The 23,740-nt window shown below is 37.6% G+C and overlaps 1 protein-coding gene across 1 annotated transcript in view; it reads right to left on the minus strand.

The window, feature by feature from the left end:
- Nucleotides 1–221: 221 nt before the first annotated feature.
- PUM2 (pumilio RNA-binding family member 2) overlaps nucleotides 222–23,740 on the minus strand; it is a gene marked incomplete at its 3' end in the record, with an annotated part of 36,597 nt that continues 13,078 nt past the window's right edge. Inside the window, exons 8-15 of the mRNA XM_010017503.1 lie at nucleotides 23,373–23,512; nucleotides 22,108–22,246; nucleotides 15,389–15,532; nucleotides 14,059–14,340; nucleotides 8,890–9,126; nucleotides 2,210–2,477; nucleotides 1,542–1,671; nucleotides 222–350 (exon numbers count right to left, since the gene is read on the minus strand). Coding sequence (XP_010015805.1) covers nucleotides 222–350; nucleotides 1,542–1,671; nucleotides 2,210–2,477; nucleotides 8,890–9,126; nucleotides 14,059–14,340; nucleotides 15,389–15,532; nucleotides 22,108–22,246; nucleotides 23,373–23,512 — 1,469 coding nt within the window. The remainder of the gene's footprint in view (nucleotides 351–1,541; nucleotides 1,672–2,209; nucleotides 2,478–8,889; nucleotides 9,127–14,058; nucleotides 14,341–15,388; nucleotides 15,533–22,107; nucleotides 22,247–23,372; nucleotides 23,513–23,740) is intronic.

The following is a 23,740-nucleotide window of genomic DNA, read 5'->3' on the forward strand; positions in this document are numbered from 1 at the left end:
CACCCCCCACCCCCAAAGTAAATTCCATTTCCTCCTAACTGTCCAATCTTCACATTCACTCATGGTTTACTTGTATATTTCAGCATTATAATTTAAGCAACTATTTTAGTCTCCAGGGAATTTTATAATGTTGATCGTTCCCTTCAATTTAAGCAAGTAAAGAGACGGACACAATAAGAAGAAACAAAATTAAAAAAAGTATAACTCTAACTTACAATTACCTGCTGGTCAGGCGAGATTGACTCAAGTGCTTTCTGAATAACACGACAACCATACATCTGTAGGGCTAATGGCAGAACATGGCCACGTATGCGCGTTGCTAGGGCTAGCTTTTGATCCAGGCTTCCAAACTACAAGAAAATAAATATTTATGAATGTTAACAAATGAAGACATATTGCAGCATGCTGGAATCTACATGTCAGAGGTAGTACTTATTTTTTACTGTGCACCTTGAATAATTTTTCCCTTTGTATTTCTGGTGGCTATATTTATCAGAATATTTTATTTTCTAAAAGCAACATTTTGTAATATTCCATATTCCAGTTGTATTACTGCTATCAAATGCATGGCCTTGAAAGACAACGACTGAAGAAATCGAAGTAATTTGTCAGTAGGAATGTGTAAATGCAATAACCCATTTACTTAGACAAATTATAACAGGCAAATTAATTACAAATTACTATAACATATTAATTCAAGTCAGATTTTCTTTGTTATCTCAAATTTGTACTGGTCAGTGTATCTTACATCTTGCATACAGCAAGCAAGCTGTAACAGGAGGGGGTGGAGGAGAAGATTTCAACCCCTGAAATAGCATCTTGGTAACTTCACGTGGATTGAACTGTCATTCTCACAACGGGCACTTTGGGAACTCTAGAAATACTTGGGGTTTCGCAGAGCAAAATCAAAATGTTTTGTGCAGTGGCTGGATTAGGAGTATAACTCAACCAACCTTTTTTCAGCAGTAGCTATTTCCTGCCTGTATTATTCCCTCTACAATGCTACTACATTCTATACAATACTACAATCTTCAGTACTGCTCCACACTGAGCAGAGTACAACCCAGTCAAGCTTCCAAAGAATACACACAACCTTGTTCCCAGATCCCCACATAAGCTCCCGAGTTAGCACAATACGAGTTTCTTCATATACAGCACTGGATGAAATTGACACAGATATTTATATGGGTGCAAGAGTATTTTCCAGACCCACTTTTACCAATAAAAAAGTATCCTTCAAATCCTTATGTTCCACATCAGCTGCTGAAAGTCTCTGCAAATTATGCTAAAAGACTTGAAAAGCCTGAGCATGCAGCCTGTGCATTCACCAACATTCACCAATATATACACCACCAGTGTAGAGAGAAACTGTGCCTGTTATGAAAACATAGTAAGGGATAGTGAACAGAAAACACATGTGCAGTATTATATACTTCAGTTCTGCGGTAAAAGTCCAGCAGAATTCTGCTATGATGTTAAGAAAAGCAGATTTTAAAAGCATTTAATTCTAATTTCTGTTCTTACACTTAGTTTATGCTTACCTCAAAGAACTTCTGTATTACATAGTTTCCAAACACATCAGTCATCAATTGATATGCTGCTTGCAAGATCTCATTAAATACCATCTGGCGCTCAGCTGGAGTAGCTCGCTCCAGCTTTTGCTGTATAAATCTAAGTGCAAAAAAGGTCCATTATGCTTTACATAAACAGGAAAACCTCTCAAATGCTGTTTCAATGAGACACCTCAAAATTCTAAAGCGAGTATTCAACATTTATAAAATGAAAATGAAAGTAGTGCCTCTGCATATAAAAGAATGCATTTTAGTAAAAACTTTCATTTGAGAAGGATTACAGATGAAAAGAGTAACAATAACTAAGTACCTGATGATGTATTGCCGAAAAATGGTTTTGCATTTCAGATGCCAGATACTTTGTTTTCTTAATCAACGCCTTTTTGATACCCAAATACTAGAGTTTACAAGTCTAGTTATGAGGCTATTTCTACACTGAGAACTTCTACAAGCAGTTAAATTTATGCTACTTTTATAATGAGATTTCTTAAGAGAATAAAAAGGTCAATGTAAGAGCATCTGCTCCAATTAATGGCACACTTTTTATTAAGATGACTAGCAGCTCATTCAAACGTCTGATGTTAATATGACAAAGCAGTAGAATATTATTAAGTTATTAACTTGACTACAATAATTACCTAGAACCATGCTGGTCCTGGGAAAACTCAACAATATGTCCAACAAGGTCTCTTAGTTGAAGATTAGGGAAACGATTGTTTCTGAAATCTTCCAGCAACCGACTACGTCCAGAAGGCATAATATCAGACCTACTGTAACGAAGGCGTGAAGGAGGGAAGAGCTGACTGGTGGAGCTAAAGAGACTGGAGGTACTTGCTGCACTGCGATACTTTGCTTCGGCTCCAGGTGCTGCAGAAATATAGCGACCACTACCATTTGTCAGTCCTCCTACAAGGAAGCAGTTCTGTCAGTAAAAGCCGTAAGGAAAATAAGCAGCAGCAAAACATTAAGTATACTAGAACTACGGATACACCCTGGAGCCAAAGAAAACAACAGCATTGTCTTGTTATTTGTATTTACCTCATTATGGATGGAGAAGTTAAGATAGCTTTATCTTTCAACAAGTAAAACCATCCTCCTCATTTTTATTTTATGTGAAGGGCACCAGGAAAAGACACGTCATTATAAGAATATAACAAAGCAGGTAAAGCGAACACCCAGACTTACAGAAACTTTAAAACTGGGTGGGCCTTAGCTCAGTGGGCAGACTTCCACTTCACAAGTGGTACTGACTTAGACTCTTGTTAGAAGTCTCAAAGTTAGCCAATTGTTTCAAAATAGACCATGAAATCTGAACTACCCTTCAGTCCCTACTGAGGTACCTTTCCAACTTACAGTGTGAAAGGGCACTTTTGGGGAGGCACACATGGTGCCTCTTGTCATGCTGTACCTGTTCTGCAGATCTGATGACTTCAGCATCCTAGGCTTTCAATCTGGCACCTCATGTAAGCACTAAATATGTCAAATTTCAAACAAGGTAACTAAGAATACTCTACTTACTTCTAAAACAACCAAAGATACATAAAACTGAAGTTCCTTTTAGAGACATGAAATCCTTTCCTTGCTGCAAAACCGTTTCTCACTCTCACTACATCTGCCCTTGCCTATGTTTATGTCCTACTCCTTTTTGCTAGTGATTCCACCTACAGCTATCATCATCTCACAGTCCTGCGAATTTCTTCTCCTATATTGCTCCCTGATCAGTTTATATCACTCAGAATTCCTCTAGTAGGCCTCCCTCCTCTCTACTGTACAACAGGCAACAATTATCCTAAGCAGCATGCAAACAAAGCATCTGTACTATACTGCACTACAAGCAGAAATATTCAAAGACAATTCCCACACAGACATCTCAACTCTAATACTAAAAAAAACAAAAAAAAAACCCCAAACAAAAAACCCCAAACTGAAACCCAACAACCTAAAGTTATCAAGCATGAATTGGAAAAGGAAAGCATTTGCAGTTTCCCATCTAGAAAGTGACATAGTAACTGAAAGCCCTTCCAAAGTCCACAGAAGAAATATCTACACTTGAATTTAAAATAAATTGCAGTACGTGCTGTTTGAATGGTGCTCTATTACAAAATTAATGAAAAATACAATAAAAAAAGAAATCAGCTGACAGTGCCCCAGCCAAGCCTTACTTTGGTTCCAACTATTTATCAGGCCAGGCAACAATAGTGTTACAGTGGGCTGGTAATGTATTAATGGTAAAGTATCTTTTTCAAAAGGTCAAACTGCAATACCACAATCTGAGATGTTAGTGCTCTGCAAGACATATCAAGCATCATGTTTATTGCACTGTAGAGGATTATGCCCTAAAGTAGAAAAAGATTAGTATTTATTTTAAAATTAGTTTTCAAAATTCAGTGGTAAGAATCAGTAAAGAATCAGTAAAAACTTCATGCCTCACAATATCTTGTAAAACCCACTAGGCTTCTTTTAAATTAAAGCCTCTTAATTCTTTAAAGCCAGAAAAATAAAGGTTTTTCTTAAATGTAATTTTTAAATTTCATGGACAATCACTAGTTCCTGAAAAGAGCTGACAGCAATATGATACTAATAGACAAGAAATAAAAAGAAACCCAACATAAGAAACCCAACTGCAAACACTCAGTATGCAGAGTGATGTTCTACAGTAATTTTTCTTCTAGGAACAGCCTTCAAAAGAAAAGTTATGCACCTGAAATTATGGTATTTCTCATGGACATTACTTAGATGTACTAATGGAATCCTAGCTTCCCTGTAAATGCTGTGTAGTAACACTACTTAATGCCACGAGAGGGCAGCAAAGCCCGTTTAAAAGGAAGTCTTGGAGGCTACTTTCTTCTTGTAGCATCGCTATTGCTCCACTGATCACATGCTCAATTCTGTGCCAGAAACTAATAGGGCAGTTTTGGTTACAGGCTCTCAAACTGCATGCCTCTAATTAGCATACAGCGTCATGGAAATGCACATGTGAATCAGGAATTCTTTCAGTCTTTTATTTTTTTTTAACAGAAATTAAGAAACATGTTAGCTTTTAACAAATACGCTATATATGTGTAGCAGAACTGCAGGTATTCAATACATTTCAATCAGGATTACCAAGCCTTTCTTCAACTTAATTTGCGAACCATTCCTTTTCAAGACTTGTAAGATGACTAGGCTGCAGCTGGGAGGCTCCTGTCTAGCCTGTGAAACTACTTCAGACATTCACGTTAAGCAGGATCGTAACACAGGAAGGACTGAAAACATACCCACTGTGCCTTGAAGAACCTGTCAGACTTCAAAAGCACACAGAGAGCTTAACCTTGTAAAACCCTGGACACTATTAGAAAGAACAGTAATTTAAAAGGCAATTTGCTTTTCTTCTCATGTAACCTTTCATTACAGCAGCAGTGTTACAGCTCAGTGGCAACTTTGCAGATTTGAAAAATACTAAAACCCACGAACTAAGAGCACATTGTCATAGGTACTTACTATATGCACATATACTCTTGTATACAATGGGCTATTTTCCTAAATATTGTACTCATTACTTTGTCAGTCCAAAACCACCAAAGCATTAATGTGGACATTCAGGACACCTGGCCTGCTTCCTGAAAAAGAGTGTGAATAGCTTAGAAAACTGGAATCTGAATTCTAGCTACCCAAATCCTCCTGATGGGCCTATTGCATCTCTGCACTCTTCCAGAACTCAGGACACTTGTTTCAGAGATTCTGAACTAGAAAGGTAATGGCCTAGGTCTTCTAAATTGTTTGGGGAACATTCTTTACTGAATAAAGTACCCAGTCTAAGCAGTTCTGCAAACACTGTATCAGGCATCAGTACAGCCACACGATTACAAACTGCTGGGGAATTAAAGTGTGCAGTTTATTCTTCAGATAATCACTTAGCAATCACTACTGATCTTGTAAAAACAAAGATCTCTGATGCAATGAATAATAATTAAGTTGTTTTACAGTTTTAACTGAACCTGAATCCCTGTGGCTAATCCACAGGGAAGCAACAGCACAGAGGTATCAAGGGGATACAGACCATCTAAAACAGAGCCTTAATAAGCTTCAAGACGACAAAGCATGTTAAATTACTAACTCCTCAATGTGGATAGCATATTTAATGTAAAGGAGAACATGAAAATATTAAAACTAGATCTAGGCACATTAATTTTGATAGCATTAGTCTGTTAGTACATATTACTAAAGTATTTCTTCAGTAGTCTCCTAATCAAGACACGAAAGATTTACTGCACAGTACCTGTTGTTTACATCAGTCAGCAATATTATTTTCTAGTAAAATACGCACAAGTAAACACTCAAGACTTAATTTCTACAAAGTATTTGATCATCTGTAAAAAAAGAAGCTTCACCTCATGCTCAGCTAAAAATTTCATCTTCATATGGAAAACAGAATTACACATATAATATGTATGCATACTTTACGAATCAATGCCAGTGCTTATTATGCTGGGTTTACCAAAGCACTATGGAGTAGGTACACAGCAGAAGCAATGCAAAGTTCCCCACACTACTGCCAAGGGCCCTTTACTCTTACCCAGAACGACCACTTCTGAAGACAAAAGCATCAAATCCGAACTACTAACAAGCTTGGCTTGCAATGCACACAAAATAATTACCTCCAAAAGCACCAGACTTTAAAAATACTACTCTACACCAAACCCTTGAAAGGCTGCAATGTACCATCAAACAGAGTAAGCACTACCAAGCTAAAAGGATTTTTTTATAGCATAGGCAAAATACTTTCTCCTGTTTTTTCCCTGGGAGTGAAAGGGTAGTTCAAATTCATGACCTTACTGCTCCAACTGATTACAGTAAAGAAGCAGTTAACAGACAACTGACAAATCCCTTCAAATGCAGGAAAACTGACACTGGAACAAAGTAATTAACACATTTCTACTTTAGGATGTTGGATAAGAGTTGGTGAGAAGAGATAAAACCAGTAAAATATCACAAGTATCTTTTAAAAGGGAAAATGGTCTTTTAAGCTACAAACTGCAGCAGTGTCTGACAAAGGGGTTATAAAACCATGCACCCTTGCCCAGTATTGTGCTCTAGTATTCTGGTGGCTGAAACACGAGCAACTGAGTTCGATGCCCTTTTTAAAACAGCAGTTTAAACTTAGCTGAACCTGTTGATATTAAGCAGGCAGGACAACAAGTTTTGAAGGTGGAGGGAGAGCTGCATTTGACAGGCATTATCAAAATACCAATGGAAACTGCATGCAGACATGAACTTATAATGCTGTTCTACTCTGAAAAGTGACTATGTGATAATCATACCCTTAAAATATACACTCTTTGATTTCAGGTGTAACTTCTCACTTGGTGAGAAAGTTTTGCCTTTTTAATTTTATATATGTGAGAACAAAACAAATGCTTCCAAAAGTGGTTGATGAACACACCAGAATAAATTCAACAGGACAGACAAGTAGCTGCAGAAATAGTCTTCAACTTTCTGTGATAGTGCACCTTGGATGTAACTACGCAAAGGCACAACACAAGGCAGACTGCAGGAAATGCTGAAAAAATTACTGCATTTTTGTGAAAGCAAAAATCCAAAAAACCTCAATTGCCAAATTTCAGATTGATCTCATAAGGTAGAAAAATTTACCCATAATCAAGGTCCACTTCATCTGGAAGATAAAAGAGGCAGTACACATGGAAGCCATCAAGGTTGTGTCAATTTTCAGAGTACAACTGTACATTCTGGCCTTTACACACTGATCTAGTACATGATTTAACAAGCTACTAAGCTTAGTTCACACAGCCAAACAGTCCTAAATGGATTCAAATCAGTACTTAATTTCTGCTGACAGCGGTAATCCTCTATACTGATCACAGTTTTATTTTCTCAGCATTGAAAAAGGTCTTTCGACATTTATCAAATGTGAAACAACACAAAACTTTGGATGTTTTGAATTTTCGATAATGCCTTCCAAAATTTGATTTCAGTATAGTTTTCAGCCATATGAAAACTATTGTGAGAGTACTTTGAACAGAAAGAAAGAAAAAGATTTCCATGATAACCCCATTGTCAGATGTTCAGAACTTTCTCAAAAGCCTCCATTTGGGCTGAAACTTTCCATGCTCGGTCTCAGCCCAAAGGTGCACTTTGTAGACCTGAAAAAGGAAAAAAGGTAAGTAAAAAAAAATAAAACGTGCTGAAACATCCCCTTGCCCAGTTTTACTCTGGGTATTCAGCACTTAACTGTGAAGGGGATACTAAACTGGAAATGTAATATATTTAGATTACTTTTTAAACCTTGTTATACAAATCACTCACACATGTCTCAGTGTATTTTTGTAGGCACTTTAAAAGTTTTTCCCATTTCATTTGTACTTACAGAAGTACAGGGGATTAGGTTGCCTATTACATGAATAGAATCATGCACTGAATAGTTACTGGAGCAACAGGCAACTCAATGTTGAGATGACAGCTGGTTTTACTGTATGACTTTTAGCATCCAAATTAAATGACCACAAATATTTGCAGCAACAAACAGAGAAAGTTTATCAAGTAACCTCAGGTTAGAGGCATTATCTTCCAAATATACTGTAGGCGGTGGTGGGGTTTCTTTAGATTTTTAAATTTATTGGTTTTTTGTTTTTAAAGTTTGAGCTCCTGTGTCATCTAACTAGCTCAAAAGATTTTCTAAAACATTACTATCATCATTCCTTAAAAAATGCATCTGATAACAGAGAGCCACCACTGCTATTTCTTTCACAAATGCATTTTATTTTTTCCACCAGCCTGGTGCTAAACTATCGTCTTCCTGGCACAGCACCTGGGCCATGGGGTAGTAGGCTCACTGATGCGAAAAACACCTTTCAATACATTTTACATTGAGAGCTTTGCTCACTTTCCTACTTTAGAAAAGTAGGGAGAAATAGTGAAAGTCACTTCACTGTTAAACACAGCATCATCTTAAAATGCCCCTGAAGTGGTAATACACTGAAATAGAAAAAAAAAGTAATGCACCTTTGCTTGTCATACTGTAGAAACATAATACACAAAGGACCAGTAAATCTTACTGGGCTCTCTTATCGGGCTTCTGCAAGGGAAGAAAAATCAGCTGTTGGCCCGATCCTGCAAAAAGCTGAGTGTCCTCCACTGTTAAATCAATGAGCATTTGAGAGCACTCTTCACCTTTCAGGAATGGTCCCTCTTCATTACAAAACTGTTTAACAGCAAAGGTAACGTGACATCTCTTATGCAACATATATTTTACACATAGAAATACATACACACATACAAACAAAAAGTGTTTTTTTGGTTTTTTGTTTTCGTATTTTTTTACCTAAATGCAAACTGGATGAGGATCCATGTGATGAAAGTGATGGCGGTGGCGTAAGTGAATGTCCTGGCGTTTGGCTTGGCAGAGGCATGCCTATTGGACTTGGAGAGGAGGAAAATCCCAGACTATTGTAAAATGGCTGCCCTATGGGTGCTAGGCTGCTACTAGATCTTTTGTACAAGTCAGAGCTAGTAGATAGAGAATCTCTCCTTGTGGCACTACTACTTGCAGAACTGCCAACTGAAGAAGAAATAAAAAGACCCTAATTACACAGTGTCAACTGAATAAAACCTATCCCCAACTACAGCTGGGCAATAACAGATGCGATCACAATAATTACAGCAATCGTTATGACAAAGACAATTACTGTGATAACCACACATGCTTTCAAGTAAATCTAAGTGGGTATAAACATACCACTGATAAGTAATTTCACCAATGCCCATGTCTTTCAACATTTCATTCTAGACTTCTCACAGTAACATTGCAGTACTCTGATTTACCCGCCTGGATTCAGGCTTTGGGACAAACATGGAATTTAAGAGATTAAGTTACACTATCACTTCATAGAGTAAATTATTCTAAAAATATTCTCACTAAACTCTTTGATAATTTCTTTTCCACTGTAAATTATCAGACAATGATACTTGATTTCAGGCAAAAGGCTCAAGACAAATGGTTATTGCCATTTAAGGGTTCAGAAAACAATTTATGTTCCTGTTCAGCTGTTTCTGAACTTCTTCCTGTTTGTGAACCCCTCACCTGTAGGAAAAAAACGACTACTTAAAATTCCCTACGAGAATTATGGTTCTCAAAGTGGTGTTTTGAAAAGATATCATAGAGAGGGAATAGGCTAAGAGCAAGATGAGAAGCAGAGCAGACACAGGAAAATTACGGTAAGAAACTAAAAATGTAATTTTACTGCTACCAGTATTCCTGAAAGTTGAATTAGACTAGAAGCTTGGATAGCAGTGTATTAGTGAAGGACTGGTTATCCTGCACAGCACCATTCAGCAGGGCGATGAACAGTCTAGGACAAATTAGGAAAACAATAAAAAGTTTTTAGAAATGTTAAATTCTCGTATCTGTTGCATACTAGTGAAATATTAAACCAGAGTGCCTATTGTAAATACTGGAACATTATTATACTTGTGAACAAAACCAAGATTCTGGATATTTTGATAACAAAGATGCTTCTTAAACTGAATTTGGAAAATTGATTTCTACTTCAATTTAAAAAGGAGAAGGCCAGAGTTTATACTTCCATAATCTTTACCTTTGTCAGGTACGTTCCTACTAAAACTGTCAGCAGGACCCAATATAAAGGTCACCTGATACTTCCTATTTGAAAACACTTTATTTCGTAACATTAGCAACTTGGCCAATACTTTTAATGGAAGGTACCTGCTTGGACCAAATTTTGCAAAGTAGTTCTGTCCAAACATCACTGCCATTTCAGAAAAACAGGCAAGGAAAAGATGCATAATGCTTAGCAAAATAATCTAGCTGTATTACATGAGAAGTTAATGCTTTCATGTACTCAGATCAACATGCTAGCAACAGGAGACCTTGACTTTCACTTCAGCAATCTGATTTGGTTGGTGAGGCATTGGAATAGGTTGCCCAAGGAAGTTGTGAATGCTCCGACCCTGACGGTGTTCAAGGCCAGGTTGGACAGAGCCTTGGGTGACACAGTTTAGTGTGTGGTGTCCCTGCTCATGGCAGGGGGGCTGGAACTAGCTGATCTTAAGGTCCTTTCCAACCCTAACTGTTCTATGATTGAGCTAAAAATCTTAGCAAAAATCACAGTTCATAGAAGTTTAGCACAGAATCATAGGTGAAAACTTGAAACTCATGTCCATACACAGCACGTCTGAGATGGCTGATAAAGGTTTTCCCTGCAATTTAATTTCTAGGCTTCTGTGTGCCATGCTAAAAATGGACTCAAATTGCTGTTGAAGGTCCCACCTTGTGTTTGGGAAGCCCATCAGGCAGTGTGGAAAGGAAGCCGCCTACTTCAAATGCAGAGAAGACAACAGCCAAACACAAGAAATACACCAAGGAAAAAGGTAAAGGAAAAAAAAAAAGAAAAAAGAAACCAGAACCAGGAGGAGAGAAAGGTCAGACAGAGGAGCCAACAAAGAGACTGCAAGAAAAACTGGCAAGCACTTTTGAAACTGGTGGGACTGAAGATGAAAAGAGAGCAGATCTGAAGAAAAGTTGGGCCGTGGAAGGTGTATGTGACTGTGGGGCAAAAAGACTGGAAATAGTAAGCTGATGATGGGAACATCACACAGTACAAGCAGAAACAGAAACATATTTGGAAGGAAAAGGGAAAGTGAGAGATAGGTGTTGCCTGGAAACTGGGAAGGAAGACATACTAGAGGAGAAGCCAAAAGGAAAAGATACTGGACTAACTAGGCAAGGAGACTGAGAGTAAGAAATCAGAAAAGCAAATTAAGGCAGGAGTTGAAAGAAACCTCAAGATTTAAGACTAGCTCTACAGGTTCTGGCTCAGCTACTGAACCATGTGAATATTAATACAGTGCTACAAGAGAGATTGTTATTTTTCCAGCTACGAACAGAGCCAAGCAAACTTTAGCTTGCTTTCAGGGTTTCTTACTCAGCTAAATTACTGCAGCTTAACAAGTCACCATGAACCAGCTGAGCTGCATTTTCACACACACACAAGCAAAGCTCACAAAACCCAGAAGATAACTTGAATTAGCTTACCCCTCTTTACCACTATCTAAGCTAATACAATTAGTTTACGCTTGTTACACACCAGAAATAGGCATCTGGAAAGCTGCTGTAGGGGATCTAATTCTTAGCTACCTGTTAAGCTGCAGTAACTTATCATGTACCTAAACCTTTAAAATGGAGTATGAGTGACTTCATAATAAAAGAGACTGTAAAGTACATACAGCCATTTATATGGTATGTTTGCCTCTTCCGTTTTTTTCTCTGTGGTTCAGTCATTCAGCTAGAACATGTTCACCTTTGCATTTTTTGCAGAGCTATTATTTTTTTCCCCCTGCAACAACTGAAAACATAGGGGAAGATCTGTATTGCCATTTGTCAGTCTTCATGGCTATATTTTAACTGAAATTCAATCTTTACACCACACTGCAGGGAGTTACAAAGAAAATGAAACTTTGGCAGATAATAAATTAAACTTGTTTTTAATTTGCCTCAACATGTAATAACCCCATTTGTATAAGTACTCATTGGTGTAATTCATTTCATATATGGATACTGCTCAGGAACTCCTTTAAGAACAAAAAATAACCAGGAAGCATTTTTAAAGTGGCTGTTATGGCAAGTACAATTTATACTTGGCAGAAGGGCACTTTCAATATACTTTTATTCCAATGATACTACTGAAAATACTTCAGGTTTAGATAGCACCTTTCATCAGCACTTCTCAAACTGCAAAAGCATAGGCTTCCTGCTTCCCTGTGGAAACTACCACGCTAATTAAATCACCTGGGATACTGCTGCAAGATTTCAGCGTATGCTGTCTATGCTGAAGGTTTTGGACAAAGCTTGAACTGACCTTTGCTACAAGGAAAAGGCTTAATTCTCCTGTGCCAGAAAGAACTAGGCTGATTCTTCTTGAGTAGATACACAAGGGAAATTTGTATTCTATGGAGTAATGCAGGATAAAGACTTTCATGACTTAAAACCATTCTATCTAGAGACTAAAAATGGGTGCAGTGCCTTCAATATGCAGATATACTTATCACTATCAATAAAATGAAACTGCACCTAGAGTGGAACACAGCTGCTAAGAATTCACTGTAACCCTGCAAGTAGCTCAGGACAAATTATATTACAAAATACAGCACTTGGATAGCACAGTTACTTTTAAATAAGATTTACCTGCTGTGATATTATGGAAAATTAAGAAACCCTACATGACTGAGTAGGCTCTGCCTTTTTATCTTTTTGTTAAAGATGGTCTTTAAAAATCAGGTATTAAAGAGGATCAGTGTTAAACTTGATTCTGATTCCCTAGCTTTAGTTTTGTTCAAGTAAATAATTTTTCAGGTTATTTATGAAAAATGAGAAAAATCACTGTGTTGTTATGTAGTACATTTGGTGTCAGTATTCACCTCCATTTAGTTACCAAATAACAGGTATCGTGCTTTAACACTGAAGGGCATGTTTTTCCTTCCGTTTTTCCATATATTAAACTATCTTGTAATAATCTTTTTACATTTCAACATTTAGGGTTTTTTTATTTCCCTTAGGGCATTTAATTTCGAAAAGAATACTGCCAGAGTACATAAATTTTCCCCAATTCCTACCAATCTGCAAGATACATAAGACTATAAGCACAGTCCATTGATGAAATAATAATAACAGCTGTAACTTAAAGAGATTAATAGCCAAAGTAAATATTCTTTAGAAAAGATATTTTACTTTCCTTACTAGTACTGAATCTGAAATATAGGAAAACCCACCTTGCATATTTAAAAACTGCGTGAATAGGAAACTTCTGCTACAGGGCAGAAAGATGATGGCAACATTTATTTATTTTTGCCTTGTTCAGTACAAACAGGATGATAATATTTAGGAGCATCTGTGGAAGTCATTTAAGGCCCCTAACTTGCATAGAACTATTTAGGCTTAACTGTACCTAAGATTCAACCTACTAGAGTTAACAAGGACTATACTTGAGTATTAAGTCTTTTCACTTTATATAAATCCTATGTGATGGAAACATACACTTCAATATTAGATCAAATTTAGAAAGTCGTATGCTATTTAATTTTTTTAAAAAACCTGGAATTTTCCTGACATGAAAATTACACAGAAGAATGCATATCTCAAACATTATCAATTGTTATTTTAAGCATGGAATGAAGGATTTCTTGATAATAAAAAAGCATAGCAAAATCAGTAACAAACTTCTGGGGCAGAGTACAGTGATCAATATGGAAAAGTGTTTTGGAGATACCTATGACTACAGATTATTCTTCAAAAATGCATCTTCTATACAGAGATCAAGTGAACTTAAAACCCCTTTTTTCTTCCCTGTAATTTAAGTTTTAATAACCTATTTTTGCATTCTTTCTACAAATGTATGTGTATATATGATGTCTGGATACATTTTTTTTGCTTAACACAGAAGTCTCACAGAATTTCCTCACTATATTAACAACCTACCTGATGAGCCAAATCCACCAAGTGCAGAGCCGATAGCTGCTCCTAAAGAGCTGCTACTTCCAAAGCCAAGAGATGTGCTTCCTGGTTGGCCAGGACCATGTGAAAAAAGGGAACTGCTCTGGGAGTTATTGGTCAAAGAGTTACTGCCATAAAATGAATTGGATTGTAGGCTACTATTTGTTTGCTGTTGCTGTTGTTGTGGCTGGGCACCAAGTGGCCGAAAAAGCCCATTCGTGGCTCCCGCGAGATTGTTTGCTGTTCCTCCAGCTGAAGCAGCTGCAGCTGTAAAACACATGTTTTCAATCACAATTACTCTCTCAAACATTTCTGACTGAAAATGGACTATTCAGATCTACATTGTATTTTCTTGAAGCCCTCTTAAACAAGCAGAAATTCACATATTAAAGGACTAAAAGAGACTTTCTAGTATTACACAGTCTTCATTACCAAGGAAAAAAAAAAAAAAAATGAAGAAAGCATATGTTGTAGGCTAAACAAGGCTGTACAATTGTTAATGTAATTGATGGAATTTTCAGTGTAAACATCCAAGACATTACTGTTTACTGAACTGTACTTTTATGCTCAAAGTTGCAATAGCAGAGTTGCAGCTAAATCATTCAAAGACATCTTCAGCTGCTGACATCTAGAAGTAAGTTCTGCATCAAGAAAGTAGCTTACAGATTAACTTAAAATCTAATTTTCTGAACAGATTCATTTAATCTCGTGCTAGTATTTTGGATTTTAGTTTAACAAATGCAATAAATACAATGGTTCAGTAAAGTAGCACCAGACCTTATCACTGACAAAAAGAGAAAAAAGAAAACTTAGAGACTTTTGATATAACTAATTCTCCTCTTCTGCTGTCCATTCTAGCTTTTTTCCTTGCCACACTTTTCAGGAGAAAATACTTTCAGAAGAAAAGCATAGCAAGGCCCAGAGCACTCAATCATCTTCTGCCAGGCCGAAGCAATGAAATGATGCTTCCTAGAAGACGCCATTTCGGGGACTGATGAAAAGTGCATGCTATATGCATGGGGAGAGGAAAGGGTAAAATGCTTATATCTGACAAGCAACAACATCTGCAGAAACATGCCTGTATAGGTATGGGGAGAGGACTGTAAATTTTAATTAAAAAAGGAAAACCACCTCTCTGAGAAACAGTCTCAGAGAAAGGAAGGCAACAGTATAAGAGAGCAAGCGTGTACGGTATATCCTTCACAGCTAGAAAACTGCACAGATGCATACAAAACACATCAACAGTATCAAATACTTTTCAACCAAAATTACTGTTAAAAGTGGAAGAAGCCTTCACACAGGATCAAATACTTACCTGCTTGTGCTGCTGCAGAACTGATTATAACAGGAGTTGAGGCCACTAATCTGACTGGTGCTCCAAGGCCAGTTCTTGCTCCAGGGCCTACTACTAAGGCACCAGTCTGATCGTAATAGGCAGTGGGAGCTAGTACTTGATAGCCTACACAACATAGAACACAAGAATTAGTAGTACAGTGCCATGGTTTAGTATTCTGAACCCAGGACATACAAATAGTCTCATGCAGTCAGCATTTTTTCCTCTCCTTGAAATAGTCTTGAAACAGACAACAAACTACAAGGGGGAAAACAGCATAGCTGCCATATGGCCTTAGAACATTAACTGGACATCAAAATAAAAAACAGTGAACATCATAAAAGACCGTGACAAAATCATATTTAGGAATGCTTTACATAGTTTGTTAAAACTAGAATAACAGCTAAGTCTAGTAAAACTGAATTTTATTTTCAAAGTTAACAAAGTAAGCTTCTAACACCATAGTGAAAAGGTACAGGAACACCACTAGCCGTATTCGGATTACAGAACCAACTTCTTTCAGCAACTGAAAATGTTCTACATTTATCTTGTTGACTATTCTTATAAAACAATAAATCAAAACACAAAAGAATTTCATTATTCTTCCCATATTCAAATATATACTAATGCTTTTAAGAAAAAACGCAAAAATCACAAAAATCACACATCTATTTTTGCATGTGTAATAACCAAGACTTTGCACACTATTTTAAGTCAGTTTCCATGTATGCTCAGAGTTAGGTCTAGCAGAGTTCTCTCTGAAATACGTATGGATCTGAACATAAAGACCTGGGCCTCTAATTCCACATGAGTATCTCAGTCACCATGCTTCCAAGTCGTATTTTCTCCTCCTCAATTTCTGAAACATCTCTGTAATCTCCTCTGCCTAGATGCCTCGCTCCAAAACCAGCTAGAAACATCATCTACCTATTGGCCTGGTGGTTACAATACTCTGCAGGGAAGCTGGAAACACAGGTCCAAATTCTCTCACATCAAGAAGATCTGAAGGTATGAAAGAGACTTGGATAGTAACTGAACAGGAGAGGAATGGTTAAGACCCAGAACTTTAGGTTCAATTCACTGTTTGGAGAGGAATGCAATATACTTTTTTGGAAAGCTTGTCATTACTATCATTCCAAACCTGTTTGTTCTCACTGCTCACCACTTCTTTGGTATTCCAGGTGCTTCTACTTTCTCTCTCACCAACAACGCAGCAAGACAGCTGTCCTCCACAGAGTTTGTCTGAAAGTTTGGCTAGTTAAAACCAACCAACACAGATTCTTACAATTGAATTGCTCAGGAAACCCTTACTGTAGGTTCCACTTCCTCTTCCACCTACAGAACTGTGCTGTGCTGCTCTGCCACCTTTACTGCTAAGAAGGGTTGCTACATTCCCAAGGTAGGGAGAGGTCAGATCCATGGCTGTCTCTTTTACTCTAGTTCAGTAGAGAACACAGCATAGAGTACCACACATGTTCCTGCACACATTAGCAGTGTTTAATTACTAGTACCTACACAATTTCTACTTTTACTCATAGCACTTTCAACTGATAATCCTATGTTGGTCCTGTCATTTGTTACTGCTGTGTCCTATAAAACCACTTTTTCAGAACTCAGAATTGACTAATACTTACCAATATTTTTTCTGCCCTACCTACCCTTTTCAAATGTACAATAATGCTACAGCTGTATAAAAAAGGATTGATCATATATTTACACCCTTGTGCTCATATGACACTAACACACAGCATTTTACAAGACTTTGTGCCCAGAACGTGGGGGGGGGGAGAACAAACACAACCAACCCCCAAAAAACCTCAACCTCACACAGTATTGCACAAATTAAATTTACTGCGATTAATACTACTGCAGTTAAATTAACTAATTTTCATTTTCTAAAACAATTGACTAGTACGAACACTGCTTTAAAAAAATGGGATCCACTTGCACTTGCTCTCTGCTCTACAAAATGCCTAATTTCTCCTGAGAGTTCCTTGCCACTGTCTTATCTGTGATGCCACCCACTAACCGGCTACATCACTAGCATCAAGATACCATCCACTGCAGAAGGTTCAAGCTATGTTTGGGTGCTTCTGTGTTCCTAGTATCAGAAATTAACACATTCTGACCTGGAATAAGAGGCCTCTTAGTTTTCTGCTCAAATCTACTAAAACAAAGCAATGTAGGACTATTTGTGAAATTGCCAAGATCTTGCTAAGTGCATCTGCAGCCTCAAGGGTATAAAAATATTTGGTTTGACATCAAAAATACAATTTCAGAGAGGCTACCTCACAACAGATTAAATAACTGAAGAACAGCTCTCATAGCAAATCTTAACTGTTTTCTTTTCCCTTCCTTCACAGGACTCTACAATCTTCACACTCCACCCCAGAAAGGTGAGCACAAAATTAAAAACTATTTCCAGCCTTCTCTCTTATCAAAGACAAGATGATGACTTGCCAGGTCTTCTCCTCTCTAATTCCCTCTCTCCTTCTGTTTCAGTTTTTACTACCTCTCCACGCATCATCATCTCCCTGTGGCTGTGCAATTTCCACTCCAGATAAACAACTATTGAAGCTCCTTGCAGTGCCTTCACATTCAAAGTTACTGTAGTCTTCCACTGCAACCAAAAACCTAAAACATACTCTGCTTCCTAATCAGTTTCTAATCACACCTCTTATTTTAGAATGCAACCACTCTATCTACACTTACTGTCTCCAGATCAGCAGGGAATATTAAAGTAAACAATCTGGTTTATCAGTAGTGTGCTTTGCTGAAATGATTTTTAAATGTCTCCAAAACCAGAGACTCTGAAAACTTTCTGAATTCTTTTCCTTAAATGTTCTTAAAGAATGAGAGGAAATCTGTTCTGTTGGCTCATGCAGCCCTTTCTTAGTGTTGCTCTTATCCATCCAGTAATTTCTTCAGTGGCTTTCACTGGATACTTCACAGTCTCTTCTCACATTTTTGTATGTAATATCACAAAGCTCTGCCCAGATCTCCTACTCCCTTCCCTCTGTGTAACTTCCCTTGTTGATGGCACCCAAACGTATGTCAGAGTTTGTCACTTCTCTCTACTCAATTTAAGTTAACAGATGTGACACTTCTTCCTGCCAACTCTATTATCTGCCCCTTTTAACACTACCATCCTGACACCTCTCTCTCTCCCCCCCCACTCAGGAGCATAACCTGCAAGTCACTGTAGTGTCTTCTCTCACTATGCAGAAGATTTACAGCTTCTCCTTTCTCAACATTCCCAAGTTCCAATTATTTTCCTCCGCATACAGATTTGAAAAATTATTCAGCTCTTGATCTTCCATCTTTCCTTAAATGCTGCAGTCTTCACTTCAGTCTCCCAAGCTCACCAAAACCTAAACCACAGTTACCTTTCATTTGTTCCAATGAAGATGTACACACTTATCTCTGCACTTGCCCTCATGCAAATTCAGAACTTGCTATCCTACCAGTAAGTGATTTATACTTTCTATAATCACAGTAACTTTGCCAATACTGTAACTGCCTGTATGCCTGCCACAATTAAATTTGACATTTATTTATACTTCCTGGAAGCATAGAATGCATGACCCACTGCAATGTCACACTTTAAACTCCTCCAAGTAATAAAAAATTCAGCGCCAATAGACAAGAACTGTTGATCTTAATGTTTTATACATGTTTTTCAGACAACTCTGTTTACATGCCCACCTGCAAGCTACATGCACTCTTACAGTCAGTTCTAACAGCTTCACTTGCGTGAATTCAGTAAAGAGTAAGTCGTATCTGACCTAGCCAATGCAGTCAAAGAAGCCTCCGGTGGGATTCAGCTGACCTGCTGCAAGACATCTATTTTAGGGTAAGCTGAGCAGCTCTGCAGCCTCTGGACAGCAACTACACTAGGGAGATCTCCACTGAGCACAATGACTCCTTAGACAGCCGAGGTCATGTGCAGATTCCTGAATTAGGATGACTAAGCAGAGTCCAGCCGTTGTCTGTGTTGAAGACTGGTTTTATTTGTAGAAAAGAACATAAACTGATCATATTATGACAAAATTGGGAGTAGCCTCTGGCTTTGTCTTGCACATTTTTGCAATAATAAACTGTCTGGATCCTAAGAATCCTTGTTACTCAAAGACTTGCTAAATTAGCACTGGAAGAGTTTAAAACAGTTGCACAACTCCAATGCAAAATGTATTTCACTTTTGATGGTTTTAAAAGAGAACCTGTTTGGTGGTTTTTTTTCTGAAAAGAGATTTAAAAAAAAAAAAAAGTGAAAAGTAGCTGGAATTCAGACTCTTTACCTTTGCACTTAGGATATGTGCCTTAAGTGTCACATGAATACACCTCCCTGAATGATAAATACAGAAACACCAAATTTGAAAACTAAAACAATCCTATAGTTGGGAGAGCTCATGAATTTCATTCAACATGAAGGCTGTGGCAAGGAGAAAGCAGCAGAAACAATTTAAAGACAGCAGTAAGGCAAGTTGAATAATATACTCATTTATTAGCTCACAGTGAAGCCTAACTACAGATGCTATCTCCGTAAAGAATATTCAAAACCTTGAAACTCAGTCTGGACTTATGCTTTCTTGTAAAACATCTAAGTCACCTGAAACAAGAATTCCACATATTTTCTGCTATTACGTGTGTTCAGTGGTTATTACCTGGGATTCACTTAATCACATTTTGCTATCTAGATGTAATTTAGTAATTTTGATTCAATTTTACAGTAAGTGGACAGAATAGGGCACCTCTGGAGCAAAACCAACTTTATCCTAAATCAGGTAACTAAAATAGAGACAGATGAACCACGAGTAAAAGTTCCTGTTTCTCTTCACTACCTACAAAAGGAGCCTTAAGTATCTAGATCACAGACATCTAAAACAGAATCATGATTCCCATCTAAAGTGGCCTATATTCATTTCATCATCCTATATCCCTCTCTTCCACCAAAGAGGCATCACCAGCACTCCCTATGACTCACTACAAAACCATCTTACAATGACTGAGAAAATAAATGTCTGGTTTGCTTATATTTTGATCCCCACTCCCTGTAAGAGTGTGGTCAGTAAGGCTGAATGCCAGTTGCACACAATTCCTATGACAGAACAGAAAAACTGAATGAAGTTTCTGTCCCTCCATCCAAGCACGCAGCAGATGGGATGAAGCAGCACCCTATAATGGAAGCTGAATAAAAATTTTTCTGCCCTCATGGAAAACCTCTTGGGACTTGTGGAGGAAAGAAGTCCAATCTTCACATAAACTCAGTAATGCAAGGGCCTATCCTGTATTTGACCACCCGGTATTACTTTTAATCATCCATTTGGAGAGGGTGCCTTTTTGTGGGTTTTAAGAACTATCCTTGACTTAAGATAGATGCTTTATTTTTTGAAAATAATGCTCTTATTTTGTGACATAAAGTCACAAATCTGGGCTGGATCAAGGTCTCACATGTTGATCAGAGTCAAGCTAAATGTCACAGGCTTTTTACAAGTCATGGACCACCCCACAGTTTTAGAACTCCATGTCCGAAGCAAGAACTAGTAAGGAACTATAAACACACAAAGACTTGTCCCCCAAAGACATACAAAACGAAGTATAGCTAAACCTTCAAAGCTTTTGCAAAAAGATGCTTATAGCATCTCTGGTATCACTGCAGGCTTTCTCCACTGCTTTGGTGAGGCACACAGACAGCATTTGACAGGTGCTGTGACAGCACACTTTGCTGATTCCTCATTTTATGTGAAAGAGAAAGATGCTAAAAGCTGAAGATACTACCACATGGTAAGAAATAAAAATGGCAGTTACAAAACAAAACAGACAAGAAAAACACAAAAGCCAGTCTGCTGTGCAGCTAGAGGTTTAGAATCTGATCATGAAAGGAGAAATGTGCAATGCAGTCCTGGAGCATCCAGCAACAAACTAGCTCTGACTTCTGAAGGTTATGAAGCATTTCACAGCAGCACTGACAGAGAGAATTTGCACAAGTCTCACTCATTTGCAGCTACCTTCATCATTACCTAACTTAACCAAGTAAAATCTTAGCTTTCATATTGAAGAATGGCCAAGTATACTTAACTTGTTCTTGCTCAGGTAATCGTACCAAACACCTTAAAGCAATGCTGAACTTCAAGCATTGTGCATGACATACGTACTGAGACTAAGAATACCTATTGCCCGGGTACAGTCAGAAGCCATGTATGCTAAAAGGATCCAAGGCTCCAAGCTTTGGAGTGCTGCCACTTCAAGCACATTGTGATCTTCAAAGATGACTAAGCAGTAAAATTTCCTAATTTTGGATTCTGCATTTTAGATTTTATTATTACATGCCACAAGTAAAACATTACTTCAAGAAGACAAATTAATACTTCCTGTTGCATCAGAACAACCAGACAACTCATGATCTTTTAACACAGCATGCAGTTGCTTCATTATACATGAAGTTCTCCTGCAAAAGCCAACAATACTCCTTGTGCACACATTTGTAACAACAAATACAGGAGAAATTGCTCCAAATTTCTTGTGCTCTAAGAATGCTGTGCCAGTATTTTAATCCAACTGAACAACATAAAACTATGTAGAACTCAATTCTAAGCAGCTTACCATAAACATAACAGGACTTGGGAGAGTTAATTTGTTATGTAATAACACCAATATTTGAAATTTCAGCGATTCTCTCAATCCACTGGTAACATACATACCTGGCATGCCTGTAGCAAGACCCTGACCAAAAGCCAAAGCTGGATTTGCTGCTGCAGCTGCTGCAAGTGACTCTGCCTGCTGCCCTTGCTGACCCTGATTGGGAGTAAGTGGGCGCTGAGTTGCTCCAGCACGCAGAACCTGGAAAAGACCAATATGACACCTCTTCCTTAAAAGGTAAGAAAGCAAGCCCATTTTGTGCTGAAAAAAGTCTAACTCAGTTGCTTTGCATATCTGATGCCACTTAGCTCTTAATTTCGTTTTGGGAATACTCCACCTTGTTGGTTTCACAGATACATACATACAAAGAATAAAAGGCATGAACTATTGGCTGACAAATATGGCAATAAAGTATCTGCCCTGCACTTCACAGCAGAGACCACGTGTGTTCCATCAATGGTAATAAAGGACAAAAATCTTTAAGAGTTATACATTTATGATTTGCACTATTTATTAACTGAACACCTGTCCTTCCCTGATAAATACATTCACTTACATTATTTTCAGGTAACTGAATGATGCAAGTCTGAAAACTTCAGAGCTTGTAGTTAACTCATCTAAGTAATTAACACTAGAGTGCCAAGAGAGCTGCAAAAATGCATCCACCAAGTCTCAAGAATTCACATAACACTATTACCATGCAACACAGGTGTATTTTGTTATCTTCTGACAGCTTATCTCTGATTGCATAGCAACCTAAATTCTTGCAAATACTCTATTCCTCTTGGTAAAATAATCCCTGGTTCCAAAATAAGACCGAAATACAATTTACAATATATGCCCACAAAATACCTTACCTGTGATCTGCATAAATTGGATATTAATTTTACAGAGAAAGCAAAAAAAAACACTGGAGAGATTATATACATTTAATTATCAATGCAGTTCACTGATAACAATTATCAGTAGAAGGAAAGATCCACCCCTGAGTATTTAAACAGTGATGAAGCTACTCTACAACTTCATGGTAACTCAGAAGTCACTTCTTGTATTAAATTTGTCAGAATGGAATTGAAATTAACCATACTGCCAGTAAACCAACCAAAGTTAACATTCGTTCAAGTGTAAGATCATTATAAGATTTGGGCTTTTCCTTCATGGAAAAAGGCCACTGAAAGACTGCATAATGTTTTTTTAAATGCACCATGTATTATTTGATACAACACAATATCCAAATTATGTGATAATTTCTAGAAGCTCATATTTATATTGAGAAAGCGTTAAGGTAAGGCTTTAAATGCACATCTCCTTTTTACAAAGAACATACCGGTTGCTGTCCCTGTTGTGCCTGCGAAGCAGCTTGCTGATTTGCGGTGGTATTTGCTGCTGCAGCTTGCTGCTGAAATAAATTGGCTGGATACACCCCCCATGGAACACCATAATACTGAGGTGGAACCACAGCAGGACCTAAAACCAGAAAATATGATTATGCCATCCACTGCAGCTAAAGTAACTGTATATTGTTTGTAGCATCCGTCATTGATCTATTCTCTAAATGTCAAAACAGAAATCAGTATTAAAAAAGAAATCAATTCCCATATTAGCTAAAATGATACATGAACACAAATGGGTTAAAGGATACCCATCAAAACATACCTTCCTTATGAAAAAAAAAAAAAATACCCTTGTGAGACT

Source organism: Nestor notabilis, unplaced genomic scaffold, assembly GCF_000696875.1.
Source record: "Nestor notabilis isolate BGI_N333 unplaced genomic scaffold, ASM69687v1 scaffold32566, whole genome shotgun sequence".
In the NCBI taxonomy this organism is placed as follows: domain Eukaryota; kingdom Metazoa; phylum Chordata; class Aves; order Psittaciformes; family Psittacidae; genus Nestor; species Nestor notabilis.